The sequence below is a fragment of the Medicago truncatula genome, chromosome 8 (assembly GCF_003473485.1).
Source record: "Medicago truncatula cultivar Jemalong A17 chromosome 8, MtrunA17r5.0-ANR, whole genome shotgun sequence".
NCBI lineage: Eukaryota > Viridiplantae > Streptophyta > Magnoliopsida > Fabales > Fabaceae > Medicago > Medicago truncatula.
Window position 1 is genome coordinate 17817501 of NC_053049.1, and position 18604 is coordinate 17836104.

An 18604-nucleotide genomic window follows, 5' to 3' on the forward strand; every position below is an offset into this window, starting at 1 on the left:
TTTTTTATTTTTTACAAATGGTCTAAAATTATGTTAATGATTATGATTATAAAACTATAGTTGACCATAACTTTCATAGGTCAACTAACCAAATAAGCACTGATACCAATCCAGAGAGAAATTTGCCAGTAAAGAAAGTAAAACAGGTCTTCTGATAGAGTTATTCAAGACATGTAATGAAATAAAACAAGGTGAAAAAGACTCGAAAATAGACTGTAATTTCAAGCATGATCTCAATATTGTTCCGGAGCAGAACCAGGCACAGGCACATCTTCGTTGGTCTCCGTTTCTCCTCCATTGGTTGTAGAAGCTCCTTGTGACTTAGCCATCTCCATCACTTCTCCTGGTGGTGGATGGTCAAATTTGCATGTTGCGCCAAACTTGCATGTTGCAGTTTTTAAATAATATGGGCAGATCTCAACACCCTTCACGACAAAAAGTTTGATGTCAATAGTTTTACACATCACTTAATATTGAATATGAAATCACCAGTATCATGAATCTCTGATAAAAATTTGAGGCTAGCTAAGTTTATTCTACTAAAAATGAGGTTAATGGCTACAAGAATAATGCACAAGAGCTGTTTTCTTCGACACATTGTTTGAACATTTAACAATCAGCATCTTCCAAGAATGACTTGAAAATTTTCCATCACACACCCAGTACGTAAAAATCCAAGTAACCATGCACTTTTTTGGAAGCATAAAATCATGGGTTAATGGTGCTTTACCCCCTGTAATATAGGTCATTTTCGGTTTTCCCCCCTGTAAAATATTTTTTTTGATTTACCCCCATGTAAAATATTATTTGTTTGGAATTCCCCCCTAATAGGTCATAAAAAAACGAAAAAATTTCTGCAAAAAAAAATAAAGTCGTTTTTTTATGACCTATTAGGGGGTATTCCAAAAATATATATTTTATAGGGGGGTAAATCAGAAAAAATATTTTACAGGGGAGAAAACCGGAAATGACCTATATTACAGGGGGGTAAAGCACCTTTAACCCTAAAATCAATTTATAAATGGAAATGAAATGCAAATAATTCACGATTTTGTAACGTGTATGCATGTGAAAATGAGCAAACATACCTCTCTTCTTGGTAACCCTGCAGCAGTAAGTTTAACATTTGATTGCAGTTTTGACAGTGATGTTGTGCGGTCGATTGGGTGATGGTACTTGCATCTTTCCCCAAATTTACATATGCCAGATTTCATATAGAACTGCATGGAAAATAATGAAATAGAAATGTAAAAGGAAATCAGATGTTTTATGCAGAGACTGGCTTTGCATGCAGAGTTAAGCAAATAATTATAAGCTTGTGTGAAGTTTGAACAACAGGGTTATTTTGTAAGAATCAAATATTTTTAAACCAGATCGGTTCTTGAATAGATAAGGGAAGAAGTACAAGGTTTTGGGGTAAGATCAGTAATGGAATGAGCTCATGGCAGCCTAAAGTATGTTAACAGTCTTCAATAAACAGATAGATTGTCAAGCAAGAAACAGATCCCCTAGCCCCCATCATTTTTCACCTAATACTAAATTATCCTAAGCAGAGCAATAAAAGCAACAAAGGCAAGTGAAGTATAATAGATATTGGGCAATGAAGTATAATAATATCACTGGAACAAAAGGCAAGTGCTTACATCACATTCAATCTGTCCAGGGCGCTGAGGATAGATAGTCCCTGTTACTCCCACCTGAGACTGGACAACAAATAGCCAGATGAGATGAATTAGACTTCCAAGTATATTCTGGATGATACCTCTTGGGAATATAAATTATAATAATCTAAGAATGGCAACTTTTCTAAGCTGATAACAATTCTCTCTAAGTAGAACCATTGCAAAAGTTGTACACCGAAAAAACAATAACTTTGAGGTCGCTCATAGATTTTATGTTTAAGCACCTGAAACATTCATTTGTTTTAAACAACTCCCATACCCCACAAGAATGAGCAGCAGGTGTTTGTTTACATTATTTGCAATTTGCATTAGTCTATTCACCACGAGATTAAGTACAGTATAAACTTCCACATTACCATTGGATTTGACAGACTGGGGTCAAAAGCTTGATAAAAAGATGCAGCTGGATTAATAGCTCCCATGTTAAGATTAGCAGTTGAGGACGCCAAAACAGAAGGGCCCAATGCAGACACAGGTGGATTAATGGCTGCACCAAAGCACAAACATATGAAATGGTAGTTTAAGAAACATGAAAAAGTGCTAACATCCAAACACTATACATACCATTCATGTCGGGATGATTGTAGCGGCAACTGGCACCGAACTTGCAACTGATTTATATATGAATGGTAAAAAAAAGTGAGGACATTCAATCCATAAAATTAAACAGAAATCAATGTTTCCACTTCAAGAAAAAGAAAATCAATATTTACCTTCCAGTTTTCATGTAGAATGGACAATCCACTTCCCGCTGTCAGCAAAGATTTGTACCGTGAAAAACCAGGCTTAGACGATGTTTAGGTTGTGTTTTAGCTATTATGAAACAGTGAATAAACACCAAAGAACTTAAAGAGAAAATTAATACCGGTCTCACAGGAAGCCCTTTGCTATTATGCGACAGTGGAGATATAAGAGGCATAATTGACTGTGTATCTCCTATTGCCCCATCAAACACAGAAGAATTTGTTTGTGTCTGCTCAACAGTGCGGCTCAAATCATCAGATAATTGAATCTGGATATCCTTGGGGTGATGGAATTTGCATGCAGCACCGTATTTACATTTTCCAGTTTTCAAGTAGAACTACATAAATATAAAACAGAAATACGCAATATATAAACGATGTCTCAAGTATTCAAGCAAAAGATAAAGAGGAGTTCTAGCAACACACTCTCTAACACGCTCCTCAACATACACTCTTCTATTGGTTGAAATTCAAATCGATTCTACTAAATCATGTAGGCGCCACATAAACTCAGTGGAGCCCATATGAATTTCAACCAATAAGCTAGTGTGTTGCTAGCATAACTCAAGATAAATATCTAACCGCGCAAGGGGGCTCCTGTGGCCTCTCAGGTAAGCCAGAAACATCGTCATTTTCAGAGGGAACATTTGGATGATTAAATTTGCACTTTGTACCAAACTTGCATTTTTGAGTTTTCAGAAAGAACTGCGATGTAATTGACTCAAAATGAATGAGAAAACGATCAAATGTATCTGATGAAAAAAGAAAGGAAAAAGAGTAATTGCGAATTCTACTCACCGGACAATCTGGTTCTCCAGGTCTCTCAGGAAGAGTTTCACTTGGAACAATATTTGGAACCTAAAACAGTCATGAATAAACCACGTACATCATAACAAATCAGTAAACCAATTATATATTTAAGAGTTCAAATTTCTAGGTGATTATAATTCACCTTTTGCAACCAAAACAGAGGTAACATATTTAGCTGATTATATGAATTAACGAGAACAGAGTTATCATAGGATATGATCTAACACAGCCTCTCACAGACATCCTAAATTTCATTGGGCACTGGATACTACTAGAACAAAAATTAATAGACAAGTTGACATCATAGTAAAATATCATTCTAATACAGTTACATGTGTACTACATTCACCATTGCATTGACTGATATATGTAAGTTTCTCAACTTCAAATTAGTGAAATAGTTGTAAATAATCATGTGACACCATAAAAAACAGCTTCATTAGTAAAAGCAAGGAAATAAAAACAAAGTGGCATTATGACAGAATTCCATCACAGCTCCTAAATTATAAGCTCTTACTAGTCATTACAATTGACAGGAAGCCAAAAATCTGAATATGTTAAACTAAATTTAGAAATACATTGATCTTTCATAGCCGCTAATATTACTGGATTATCAACACAGTTCCTGATTGGTACAGGTTTCTCAATATCACTCACCCTTTGTGACAGAAAAAGGAAACAAAATATAGAAAAGGAAAGAAGAGAACGCAAGAAAATGCATCACTTTGAAGATCTGTAACTGTAACCAACTTTCCCATAAATTGATGTGAGTAAAACAGATGTTCTAAGAATAGAAAAATTGGTTAAGTTCTACAGATGCAACTGTTGTGATAACCAAACTGCTTTACACATTGCATCAACTACGTTTATAATGAGAGGACCAAACATTAAGTGGACTACCATTATGTAGATCTGGTGAAGAATTGATCTCTACTAGCTTTTTTTAGTTCAGATGACTTAGAAACATGAATCTCCCCTCATTCCCTCATTATTAATCAGTTTCTTAGCAGTTACCAAGCTAGTTAAAACTTAAATCTGTAGCAAGCTTGACACATACGATTTATATGCTCCATCGTGGGACAAAATGTTGAGATGCTAGAATTAGTTACTAGTCTTTCATATTGTTAGTTTGTTTATTGTTGTACTACGAGTACTATTATACTTTACATCTATGTTGTACTTTTTATTCTATTATAATTCATTAAAAGCTTTACAGTGTTGATAACTGACATACATAGAAATCAAAGGTTTTACTACAAATATAATACATATAAACGGTAAGAAATAGTATATAATACACCACTCATTATATATTCATTATATACAATAAAAATATAATTTTCATAGGCATAAATAGTAACAATAGTCACCTCTTTCCAATCTGGGATTCCACCCGCAGGAACCCAAATAGGATGATCGAACTTGCAGCTCTCTCCAAATTTACAGGTTCTTGTTAGCATATAGTGGGCACAATCCTTCTCTCCTGGCCTCTGTGGATAAATAGGCAAAGTACTTCCGGTTTCATATCTAGGGCGCTTGGCCAGTGAGTTTGACGTATACCAAGCTTCGTTTTGCCCAATTGTACTCAAAATGGATGGATGGTAGAGCGCTATAGTACATAATAGAAGTGTATATACATGGAAACCAAAGCAAATGTATAAATAATGTTACTTTATAAGTTTGACTTTGAAAATAATTTTGACAAAGAGCATAAGCTTAGTAACTATAAATAATATATTTCATCTAAAAATTAAGATAACTGAAGTTCATTAAGATTATATAAAATCTTTAAGTATATGTTTGTTAAAATTATATCAAAATAACATACATAAATCTGGCATATAAACAATATAATCCAGAAAATATTTAAAATAGCAACACTGTGCCCTATGCTTGAAGTTTGGTTAGTAAGTAGTGAAACACTTAAATAAGAAACCAACTCTAGAGGTTTTTTTTTTTAACATTGCTATTAATTGTCATTGTTTACAACTTCACATCACATATAACATCACACATTAAATTTTTGAGTCTATATCTTTTACTCTTTGCTAATGTTCTACACAGGCCACAAATTCGTATCATGCACAATGTTGGGTCATGAGGAGAGCTCGGGGGAACCGTCCACATCGAAGCTAGAGCAACCGCACAAATGAGAGACACACCACACTCTTACCCAAAACCTTAAGGCATGGGTTTATGGGTCTTCTTACTTAATGTTCAACCTTTACTATTTTATCCGATGTGTGACATATAACTCACTTCTACACAACAGCACTCCCCCTCAAGTGTGAGTCCATCACTTTATCGTGCCCCCCCTTCAAGCGGAAGCTCTTTATTTGTTTGTATCGCCGCTGCTGGTTTCTCCGCAAACGAACCGGCTGCCTCGGTCGTACCCTTTGTCGAACCAGGCTCTGATACCACTGTTGGGTCATGAGGGGAGCTCGGGGGAACCGTTCACATTGAGGCTAGAGCAACCGCACAAGCGAGAGAAACACCACACTCTTACCCAAAACCTTAAAGCAATGAGTTTATGGATCCTCTTACTTATAAGGTGTTCAACCTTTACTATTTTATTGGATGTGGTACATATAACTTGCAGAACAACACTCCCCCTTTATTTGTTTGTATCGCCGCTGCTGGTTTGTTGGTTTCTCCGAAAACGGATCGGCTGCCTCGGTCGTACCCTTTGTCGAACCAGGCTCTGATACCACTATTGGGTCATGAGGGGAGCTCGGGGGAACCGTCCACATCGAGACTAAAGCAACCGCACAAGCGAGAGAGACACCACACTCTTGGGTCTTCTTACTTATAAGGTGTTCAACCTTTACTATTTTATCCGATGTGAGACATATAACTCACACTTTCACAACAACACTCCCCCTCAAGTGTGAGTCCATCACTTTATCGTGCTCCCCCTTCAAGGGGAAGCTCTTTATCCTTTACTATTTTATCCGATGTGGGACATATAACTCACACTTTCACAACAACACTCCCCCTCAAGTGTGAGTCCATCACTTTATCGTGCTTCCCCTTCAAGGGGAAGCTCTTTATTTGTTTGAATCGCCGCTGCTGGTTTCTCCGCAAACGGACCGGCTGCCTCGGTCGTACACACTCTTACCCAAAACCTGGCAATGGGTTTATGAGTCCTCTTACTTATAAGTGTTCAACCTTTACTATTTTATCCGAAATGGAACATATAAATCACACTTGTACAAGCGAGAGAGACACCTCACTCTTGGGTCCTCTTACTTATAAGGTGTTCAACCTTTACTATTTTATCCGATGTGTGACATATAACTCACACTTTCACAACAACACTCTCCTCAAGTGTGAGTCCATCACTTTATCGTGCTCCCCCTTGAAGGGGGAAGCTCTTTATTTGTTTGTATCGCCGCTGCTGGTTTCTCCGCAAACGGACTGGCTGCCTCGGTCGTACACCCTCTTACCCAAAACCTGGCAATGAGTTTATGAGTCCTCTTATTTATAAGGTGTTCAACCTTTACTATTTTATCCGAAGTGGGACATATAAATCACACTGTACACAACAACACTCCATCTCAAGTGTGAGTCCATCACTTTATCGTGCTCCCCCATCAAGGGGAAGCTCTTCATTTGTTTGTATCGCCCTGCTGGTTTCTCCGCAAACGAACCGGCTTCCTTGGTCGTACCCTTTGTCGAACCAGGCTCACCTTAAGACAATGGGTTAATGGATCCTCTTATTTATAAGGTGTTCAACCTTTACTAGAGCTCAAGGCTGTCAAATAGCAGCCATAGTGGCGCAACATATAGTGATATAGAGTAGCAAAATTTGAACAAAATAGTTTCTGTTCCGTAATATGCTATTAAGTAAAAGTATTATCAAATAGTGGTTATAGCACTGTAGTTTGTAATCACGGAATTCAAACAAATTGTTATTTGCTGCGATTATGATTGACGACACTGCTAGAACTACATAAACCCCACCTAAGCCAACGCCACTAGAATCATAATCACAGAAAATTGAATTTGAAAACATTCAAGTAGATATAAAAGTGAAAAAGTAAAGTAAACTAAATATGCAATAACCAATGCACGCATGAGAATGTTGCGACTTACACCATGTTGGGCCAGTAGCAGATCTTCTCTAGGACATGTGGGAGACATGGTTCCCCTAATTTTTAATTTTTTGGCATCAAATAAGTATATTTTTATTTCAAAATATATACCGGCTCTTAAGAGTCCCGTAGCTATTAGTGTATTGTTAAGGAACCAGTGTATCTCGTATTCAACTCTAGTGTGCTACATTTTTACCATTCTCTCCTATTTTTGCGAAATAAATAACACCCTTAACTAAATATCTGAATAACACCCATAACTAAATATCTGAATTTGCACCTCTAACCTTGCAATAAAAACTAATCTATTAATAAACTAAGTTGTTTGGGCTCCAATGGCAAGGAGCTCATTCCAAAGATATATCCGGGAAATACCAGGTTCGATTCTCAGGGAGAACAACGCTTGACCAGTGCGCATGCCTCTACGCATGAGCCGGATTAGTCGTCCAACTTTGGTGGGTCGAAAACCGGTGCAAAAGTCAAAAAAAAAAAAAAAACTAACCTATTAATTGTTGATAACAAAACAAATGATGCTTAATGTAGCCCCCTTAAAAAATCTAACTAAGCTCCACCATTCTTCATCACCGATACTTCAAATCGAAGGTGTATCTAGCGTTTGATCCAGACATATATGATTGCATTCAATCACATTCATTTTCTTAAATTATTACCGGTGTCTAAGGTGCCCGGTTCAAATCCCGTTGGGACAGTAGTAAAATAGCGCTATTAGTGCCACTTTAATAAAAAAATTCCCTTCCCCAATCATTTAAGCATAAGCATTCAATATTAGGAAGAAAAAAATAATAATGAAGAAACCAATCATTTAATTCAACAATTATAAACAAATAATTAATTACTGCAATTTAAAACAAATCCAACTCTAAAACCGTTCCAACAATCAATCATCAAATTAAAAATAATCCACATCACTCATAATAATCAATTAATATCCATTAATCACTAACTAACTAACACAAAAACAAAAAAATCGAAGAAGTAAAAGAAAAGAAAACTAACCATCAGAAGAGCGTTTAAGATCAAGTGAAGCGGCAGAGGCGACATTTGTTGCAGCAGCGGCGACGGCGGCAGCGGCGGAGGGGAAAGCATTCGCCCAAGGATTAGTAGTGGAGATTCTAGAAGCAACTCCAGGAGGAGCAATGTCGAAATCGGAGGAGTAGCGGATGGAGGAAGCAGCGGCGGCGGCTTCGGCGGTGCGGCGATAGTGAGCGAGGAACATTGTATTCGGGTCGGGTGATGCTGTTGATGGAGCTGCTCCGGTTGGGATGTTGTAAGAGGATGTGTAGATTCGGTTATCCATTTGTTATTAAATTGAAGAGAAATGAGAAAAGGATGGTAGTGGTGTCAATCTCATGTTGAATTGGTTCATTTCAAAATCATACAAGATGAATGATTGCAGAACATATAACTATCTATTTTACATCAGGATTTTCTCATTGATTAAAATTTACATGAATCTCACTAAATTTATATAAAATTCACACGATTTGAAGGAACTCATGTTAATTTAATCAATCAAAAACAAAGTTTTAAAAAATATGTGTTAGATAGGATGTTGGAAGTATTACTCTTACATTGAAATTGTTACATGTACACCCAATTGATTAACTAATGAAATTCCTTTTGCATTTTTATTAAAAATATTATCTCAAAAGAGGAATTAAATTAGTCTCTATCTTATAAAAAATTATTACATATTGGAAATCAAGACCCCCACTGATAAAAGATATTCCACATATAGTGAGTTAATGAGTAGACATGTCATTGATTATTGCCACATCCACAACTTGGCTGTTACTTGCTTATTCTAATTCTAAAGTATACCAATCTATACTCCCAAAGATACATTCTCTTATCTTTATCTTTTGCTCCACTAGTTGATAAATTTCCTCATGTAACTAGTTACAAACCCGTGCTTCGCACGGGTTGAATAACGTATTTTTTAAAAATTTAGTTTCGAAGGAGAAATCTTATAAATTACGGAAAATTGTTGTCATTTATCAATGTGAAAATCAAAACTGCGTAAACCAAAATTTTACAACACATAGCCTAAAACACTACATAAAAAATAATATAACAACTATTGTAATCTCTTATTCCTTAAAGTTAACCCGAACGCAAAATTTTGCCCTAGATTTAACCTAACTTCTTTGCTTAATTTTACAGTATTAACCCTATTTAATTTAATCAAAATGTTAACATTAATTGTTAGGGAAATCAAAATAAACAAATCGCTCCTAATTTATCTCCTTAATTTTACTAAAAAAATTATATTAACCCTAGATTTAATTTATGCAAAATGTTATCTCTTATTTTTAAATGTTAACCCGTGACGCAATATTTAACCCTAGATTTAACCTAATTTTTTCATGTGACTTTACTATATTAACCCTAGATTTAATTTATGCAAAATGTCATCTCTTATTTCTAAATGTTAATCTTTGATGCAATATTAACCCTGGATTTAACATATTTTTTCGCGTGACTTTACTATATTAACCCTAAATTTAATTTATGCAAAATGTCATCTATAATTTTAACCTAATTTTTTCCTCCACACTTTTGAATTTAATGTTTATCTAAAGTAAAATAAAATGATGTTCCCAATTATATGTTGTTTTTTTGGAAAGGAATAACCGTTAACCCGTCTTGCTATACTTAACCTAATCTCTTACTTAATGTTAATCCGTCTTGCTATACTTAACCTATTTTATTTCTTAAAGTTAACCCGAACTCAAAAATTTGTCCTAGATTTAACCTAACTTCTTTGCTTAATTTTACTGTATTAACCCTATTTAATTAATCATGTTTAATTTAAATAAAATGTTAACGTTAATTGTTAGGGAAATCAAAATAAACAAATCGCTCCTAATTTTTCTCTTAAAATTTACTAAACAAATTATATTAACCTTAGATTTAATTTATGCAAAATGACATCTCTTATTTCTAAATGTTAACCCGTGATGCAATATTAACCCTAGATTTAACCTAATTTTTTCGTTTGACTTTACTACATTAACCCTAGATTTAATTTATGCAAAATGTCATCTCTTATTTCTAAATGTTAACCCGTGACGCAATATTAACCCTAGATTTAACGTATTTTTTCGCGTGACTTTACTATATTAACCCTAGATTTAATTTATGCAAAATGTCAGCTCTAATTTTAACCTAATTTTTCCCTCTAGACTTTTACATTTAATGTTTATCTAAGGTAAAATAATAACCTTAGATAATCACGGCATAAAAAAAATTCTTCGAAAGAAAAGATGTTAAAACAACGGAACATTGTGATTCATCCTAAAATATGTATGAGCTGATTTAGAGATCATATAATCAGTTTATGAGATTAGGAATTGACATAATTTTTAGGATGAAAACAATTGGAACTAATGAGAGTGATTGTTTTGCGCTTTCCTTTTAGAATTGTTCTTGACACCTCGTTTGGGAAATGCTAAACAGGAAAATAACAACAATATTAGTCTAATGCATATTAACATGGATAAGACGTATGCGAATATAGTTACATATAATTTATAAAATAAAGGTAGCATAACTGATTTTAAGCTAAAGAAAATGTATCATGACTTCTAATTTATCTTCCTAAAAAGGCTAGATAAATGCATTCATGTGCATTATATGAACCCCGTTGACCAATTAACATTGTTGAAACAGATGGAAATTAAGCATCGCTCCCGCATGTGCATCTATAGCTAGCACCATTTTACAATGATGTCTTCGAACATTTGGTGAAACTCTCGTAATATTATCCAAATTGGTTAAGATTGAATTTAGTTGCTTTCCAAATGGTGATGCAATATGTATCCTAACACAAATATGCACATGAAATAAAAAATAATACAATATGTATTTTTAATTTGTGTGTAAAAAATTCAAAGCATGTTCGTACATAAAAAAAAAAAAGCAGACCTTGACTAAGTTTATAAATTCAACAATTGGCCTAACTTGAGACAGATTGAAAAAATCGTTGTACGAAGTACATTGAGAAGAAGCCGAACTCTGACTTAAGTTCTGACTGATGCTTTGACTCTAAGCTTGAGAAGTGTTAAGGTCACGACAACAATTCAAGAAACATGGTAAAAAAAAATCAAATTAGATTGTGAAATAATAATTTACTCTAACATTGTATTGTGAAATCATAATGCAAACTTACTAAGTCTTAAACTTCTCAACAACCGGATAATGTAGGTTGATGAGCAGCCTCGAACCTGACCAATTGTTACATATATTTAGGTTGCCATTGACTACACAATGGAAGCAAAGAACTCGAGGTAAATAGATGGTAAATGATAAAGCTACGAAATATTTTTCTCATACTGTTACATCAACTATATTCTAACGCATAAGAAAATACATCTTTCAGGTCATTATCAAACTTATACAAAATCCTATCATCTTATGCTGAAAAATAAGAAAATAATACCTTTTATCTTTCAACACAATATTCGTACACAATTTCTTTCTAGTCCCAATTGGAATTATCTTGACAATCTCATGAAGAAGCCCGATGATTTCTTAAAAAATTACTATTATAAATGTTGGAATTTATACTATATAATATTATATTTGTTGGTGTCATGGAAACATATATGTTTAGTTTTTTTGAATAAGAAAAAGATATTGAAATATAATATTAAAAAATAAAGAAAAGGTTCAAAGCGTGAGTTGAAAAGAGGTGTTTGTGAAATAAATTGTGGAGAAGTAGTTTTTTAAAGTAACATTCAACAACTTCTGGTCAAAGCTCATTCCATTCAATTTTATGCGTTCAAAAAATGTTCTTTTTTTAGTAAGTACTTAATTGATATTGTGTTTGCCCTAACTTCTCCTTAAAAATGTAGAGAAGTTTGAAAAAAGTCGGGTCAAACGATACCTTAATCTCCCACAACGGCAATGTAGAAGCAACTGAATTTGGGAGAAAAAAAATTGAAAAATAGTTAAAAATATAAAAATTGGAAAATAATTAAACGTTATTAAAAATATAAAAATTAGAAAATAATTAAAAAAATTGGTTAGGGGCAAAAATGGAAATTCATAGGCAACCTTAAAAAAAAACTCAACCAATAATTAATTTACCAAATTGCCCCTAATAGAGGCAAAATGATAAATTCAAAGGACATTTCTTTTAATATAAGTATATAGAAGATGCCTAAGCTTTCCTTGAGAAAGCTGTGTGATATTAGATTTTACATTTGCTATAAGTTTATTAGATTTTATTCCTAAGTACGAGTATAATTTTTTTGTATATTTTATTTATCGTAAGTTTTTCTTAAGCTAAGATATAGTAAAATGATAATAATCCATGATGATCATATTTCCTTGCTCGTTTATCATCCACACTTCCACAAAATTTTTTCAAATTCTCTACCTTACAATAGGGTTGCATTTTCATATTTTTGAAGTGTGTTGGACAACAACAAGGAGTATCATGACAAAGACATTGGCAAGATTAAGGATGCTCTTGATGAAATTGGAAGCACAAGAACTGTCAAAGAGATTGAAGAATACTATAAGATGAACTACAATTTCATCTTAGGTGATAAGAAGCCGTGAGAATAATTTGCTATGGTTGGGGGGCTTACGGAATTGTTTGAAATAAATTGATTGTTTCTCCATGTTATACAAGAGAATCAATATCATTGTCGCATTGCGTCTTCTGAAAAGTCAAATGTTATTTTCTTGAGTGATGAAGATGCATGTTGATGTTATGTTAGTGTTTCCTTTAAACAGGCGTTTGTTGAAGCTAACTTACCATAAAATCTGTGACAATATGAAGGTGCAATTTGGATTATCTTCTAGTTGATAATATTGTTGTATATAATTTTGTATTCCCCAAAATAAAACTATACTTAACAATTTCTATCTATTTTTTTAAACAAACCGAACCTAATTTGTTTCATTAATCAGTAAAGTCTCTATACAGGGAGAATTAGACTAAAAAATAAGTGAACTGCTCCAAAAAATGGCCGCCCATCCAAGAATATGCACAATCATATCCATTTATCGTCTAACAAACGTAACTTCAAAGTTAGAATGCAAAACTTATCCTCTAGAGTCATTGTTTTATGTCTCAATTTTATTTATTTATGTTGATGGAGACCTCCGATGAATTTAAAATGCAAAAATGACATTATCGAAAGTTGAACATGATAATACGTTGAAATGGTCCAACCACTATCCTATACAATTAAAATAATTTGTTTGAAACATAAGTGTGAAAACAACTAAAATATTGGAAACTCGTTAATGTATGTTGGGACACTGGGGAAGCTCGGGACTGTCCACATCGAAGCTAGAAGAATCGCACAAGCAAGAGGCACCACACTCTTACTCAAAACCTTAAGGTAGTGGGTTTATAGGCCCCCTTACTTATAAGGTGTTCAACCTTTACTATTTTATTCGATGTGGGATATATAACTCACACTACCCACAACAACAGTTAATTAAAAAAAGTCTAATTTAGTCCTACATATATTATAACAACCTGAAAGATGTTTAAGTCACTAAAAACAAAATGTCCATTGTATTTATTGACATAGCAACTTAAGAATGTCATATATTTTAAATTAATTAACAATAAAATTTTTATGAGATGTTTGATTTTGGCTTCTTAAAAAAGTTCTGAGATGCTTGTCAACAATATATTTTATCAACTTGTGCACCAAGTTAAATCGAAATAGAATTTTCTCAGAAATCTCCATCTTGCATTACACGTTTTTTTTTTTTTTTTTTTTTTTTTTTTTTTTTTTTTTAAGAATACACCTAGATCTATTTTCCTTTGATTAATTAATTAATGAGTAAATCATTAAATTGGTCCACGTCTTTGTACTAAACTAGTGTAACGCCCCGTGCCAAGCACGGGATACATTTTATTTAAATTTTTTTTAACAGGGTTTACACATAAATAAGTTTTTTTAGATATTATTTGACTTTTTTAGTTTGATTTCATTTAGAATTTTGATATTATGTAGTACTTTATTTTCATATTTAAAATTGAGACAGAGTTGGCAGGGACATGCCAACTCTGCTTAAAATATTGAGAAAAAGTACAACTATACTTAAAATATAAAAATACTATAAATAATTAGTATATTCTTAAAAATATATCTAATTAATAAGAGGTATGATTACCCCTGGTATAATCTACCATTATGGCTCCGCCCTCTCTTTAGAAATCTTCCGCCACCTCGCCCCCTTTTTTTTGAAACCTTCATCACTTACGATGTACCAACATTCAACGATGGTGTGATGAGTGGCGTCGTCCCCCCGCACCACCCTTTTTCCGGTTCCCGCAACAATTCGTATCGTTCGTTTCCGATTCAACCAGTACCGCATCTGCTACGGGTGGTGGTTGCTTAGTTGTTGGTATTCGTAAATTGTTGGTTGTCACCGGCAATCTTGTTTAGTTTTGTGTGTTGGCTTCTCAATAGCAGAACCCCGCATTGGTTTGGTTGAAACCCGAAAGGGTCCGTTCTTTATTCTCTATTTTGCCACCGTTTTAGACATTTTTCGCCGCCGTGTGGATTGGTTATGGTGGGTCATTCGAATCCGCCATCTCCTCCCTTTCTTTGGAGGTGGTTGAGGTTCTATATTGGGCCATAAATGACTGTTAATTTGATGTTGATCATAGCAGTAAACAGTTAGTGCGTGTGAATTTGTTAATTACCGTGTTGGCGGTTGAATCTACTTCCCACTCTCAAGAATATGTATGTGTTTCGTATCCCATTAATCCTTGATTGACATGAGACTGTGTGGACTTGAAAGAGTCGTTAATGCTTGTTGTCGTTGTTGCAGGGAGTTGATAGCACGTGATCCGATTGTGTTGAAGATCGATCAATTCGCCAAATTATAGACCCGATTGGCCCTCACAAACGTCTATCGTTAATGGTATTCGTTTGTTAGAATTAATTAGGGTTGAATCCACTTTGTTGATCTTTTTTTTTATATATTACTCGTTAGGGTGGATCCACTTGGATTGACTGGATCATATTTTTTGTCCTCCCAGATTTTATATAATTTTTTCCTTTTTTTAATAATATATATGAGCAACTGGTGATCGATTAAAGTAGGGTACCAACTTAATTGAGATTATTCTTTTTGCTCTTGTCTTATAAAAATATAATAAAAAACCTACCACTTTGAATAAAGCTATTACTTTTTTTATTTAATCACTCTCTTGGATTTCAATTATAAAAAAAAATATCTAAGTTCAAAAATTTACTTATATGCAATTAGTTTTCTCGAATGTTTCTAAAAAAATATAAAATTATGAAAAGTACCATCTATTGGAACTTGTTTCATGAGAATAAAAAAATATTAAAAATAAAACTTACATGAATTAAAATGTATATTAGGATAAATAACATTAAATAGAGTCAAAGTAAGTTATATATATTTTTTAATTTAAGATAATAAAATGTAGTTGTTTATTTGTTATATCTAAAATTGGAGAGAGTCCCTAACCTAATTAAAACAATCTAACCTAATTTCGTTATATTTTAGTGTAGTTATGATTTCCAATTCATCGTTTCCCCTTTTTTCCAAGCAAACATTTCCTCCTTCTTAATATTCCTAACCGAAATCCACAAACTAAAACCTCCACAAACATGGGGAAGAAAAAGGTAGGAGATCTATGTCAACCCACTCAATTTCATGCAAGTTCTTTAACTCCAATGGTGATCCTAAGAGTAAGAGTAAAAAATTCTTCAGGTATGCTAATGTGGGATAGATCAGGCAACTAAAAATAAAGGTAATTGTTTTACCATTTATTAGAAAATGTATTTACTAAAAGGATTGTGGGAAAAAAATCTCCTTCATCAAAATAAGCATACATTTTCTTTAGTTCTTTTTGTCTCCATAATTTAATGGTTGAATTTGATCTTAGTTGATTGAAAAGAATTTTGTAACATCGTTTTCCAATCTCTAAAGAAACAAATAAAATGGTTCAACTAAATGAATAAATATGTAGTTTTTAATGGTATTAAATAATCAAGTTGATAGTTATAAATACTTACCTAGGAACAACTTAACTTTTGCAACAAAATTGTCAGATTCGCCTTTTTAAATTTACCAGAAGATAGAAAAAAGAGTACGTTCAAACTGATATCTCTTAAAAATTATTTGACAAATAATTAAAATAATAATTAAATATCGTAATGTATTATATATTAAAAATGAAAATAAATCGATTTCACCCATTCGAATTCAATTCAATATTCTTCTAATGTATCTTTGTATTCTCTTTCAATATCCACCACAATTGGTTTAATTTCTTTCATTCTTCAAGGCTTACTTAAGTAAAAATTATTTTATTGAATCCTTATTATTTTTAGTGTGGAGAGAGTGCGGAAGCTATTAAAGTCAATTGGTTTAAGTGAGATAAGGTGTGTCTTGGTCGATATAGTTGTTGCTTGAGGGTTCATATAATGTAGAATTTTAACTTATCTTTGCTACATGAATAGTTTTGGAGGCTGATATGGATCAATGAGTTTGCATTTTAGAGTTTTAGCTTCTTAGAATAGGTTGGGTGAGTTCATGTGAAGAGTGAGGACAATTAGGAGTGTGTGTGGTAAAATTACTTCCATGATGTTAAAATAGGGGCGGAGATGGGGATTAGAAATTGGTTTGATGGCAACTTGATGATAGTGGAGAGTAATGAGAAAAAATACTCCTTTTTTTTTTTTTTTTGCAATGATTCGTGGTTGTAGAGTGGTCCTTTGTGTGATATATTTAGAAGAACTTTTGAGTTATATCAGAATAACTCTATGCCATTTAAGAAGATACGTAGGTTAGGGTTGGAGACGATGTCATAGAATTTTTTTTGGAATGAGGTGCAGGGGATATATTGTTGTTATTTGGTGGACAACATTATTTTTCAGGCTAGCATTTTTTTATAAGTTTCTTTAAAGTTGATCATGGTGAAAGTTACTCTGACAAAGGGGTATATCATCTAGTTGCAAGTGGAGCATGATGAACTTATGGCTCTAAAAAATCTCATTAGGAACAAAGTAGCTCCTCTAAATGCCTCTCTCTTTTCGCGGAGGCTCTTGAATATCTGAATTCTAATAAATGGCAACTTAGCTTGATGGAGTATTTAAAATATGGACTTATTTTTATGTTCTGGCAGATGTGAAAAAGAGTAAAATTATCTTTTTTATTTTTAGTGTGAATTCTTTGGTAGCATATGACATAATATTCTAAAGTGGTTGGAATTATTGTGTTCTTCCAATTAATTATTGAGGGTACTCTTCATTTCAGTGGTTCTCAATTGTTCCAAAAAAAGTTCGTTTTAGTTTTCAGTTGATTTTGCTGACTTGCATTTGGATTATTTGAAAAGACAAAAATTCTTACATTTTTGTCACAAGAACCAGTTTATGGTGTTGTTAGATAAATTATATTTCTTGTTTACTGGATACAAAATGCTAAGCAATCATGTATGTATTTTGAGTTGAAATGTTGGTGAAATAATCTTTCTACTTGTCTTGGTTATTCTACCTCATGATTTGGTTCTTTTGTATCTATGCATCTTGAACTTTGTATTTTCCTTTATTGGGTACATCTTGTGCTTGAAGGGTTTTTAATATAATTGATTTGAGGTCTTCATTAAAACAAAATCCACCTCAGTCAAGACACCAACTACATTAATATATAATTTAGTTCATGTTGTTAGAAAGGGATGGGGGTTTGAAATTAGTTTGATGATAAAAATATGATTCAAATTACATTTCATGTCGTAAGAATCATTGAAAACATCATATGCAGTGTAAACGAATACATGTTTGTAGGGACCAAAGAAGATTTAAATATTTTGATTTTTGTGTTAATTGTAAAATTCAGTTTGTATTCGTTGTGTGATGGTCTATACAAACCACTGTTGCAAGCAAAATCAAATAAGGAAATCGTGAACGCCATTCCCTCTTGGAGCTGCTCCTTGAACTTGTAGATCAATGTTCTTCGTATAAACACACATATTCGATCACCCTAGATAACAAATATTAAAATACTATACTTTAAACAAAGCAAAACAAAAAACGGTATGAAAAAAGTCCATTTCGATCCATTAGAACCAACTCCATAGAAAATGGTAGTTTATTTTTTATTTTTGTAGTCTTGAACAAACCAAGCATGAACAACCCTCACAACCAATGTCCACGATTATTTTCTTGGCGAAACATTAGAGATGAAGTCGTGTTTCGTAAACGTTTTTCTTTGCAATAGAAAAAATTAAAGAAATTACTTA

General features: G+C 33.2%; 1 protein-coding gene across 1 annotated transcript; it reads right to left on the reverse strand.

The window, feature by feature from the left end:
* Nucleotides 1–28: 28 nt before the first annotated feature.
* LOC25502432 (zinc finger CCCH domain-containing protein 37) lies at nt 29–8908 on the reverse strand. The gene is made up of 11 exons (XM_013589838.3): nt 8347–8908; nt 4606–4844; nt 3224–3283; nt 3008–3130; nt 2548–2763; nt 2396–2433; nt 2247–2293; nt 2039–2169; nt 1644–1703; nt 1089–1220; nt 29–425 (listed from the first exon to the last, which is right to left on the reverse strand). Exons 1-11 carry the CDS (start codon nt 8645–8647, stop codon nt 234–236), a joined length of 1539 nt encoding a protein of 512 aa, XP_013445292.1. The 5' UTR covers nt 8648–8908; the 3' UTR covers nt 29–233.
* Between the last annotated feature and the right edge of the window lie 9696 nt (nt 8909–18604).

What these genes read in the sequence shown, in the direction of transcription:
- LOC25502432 (XM_013589838.3), bottom strand. Translation starts at nt 8,647, where the DNA reads ATGGATAACCGAATCTACACATCCTCTTACAACATCCCAACCGGAGCA. An exon ending in CACAGGAGCCCCCTTGCGCG is followed by an intron (nt 2,764 to 3,007) that starts GTTAGATATTTA and finishes ATATTTATGTAG; the next exon opens with TTCTACTTGAAAACTGGAAA. An exon ending in CCAGTCTGTCAAATCCAATG is followed by an intron (nt 1,704 to 2,038) that starts GTAATGTGGAAG and finishes TTTGTTGTCCAG; the next exon opens with TCTCAGGTGGGAGTAACAGG.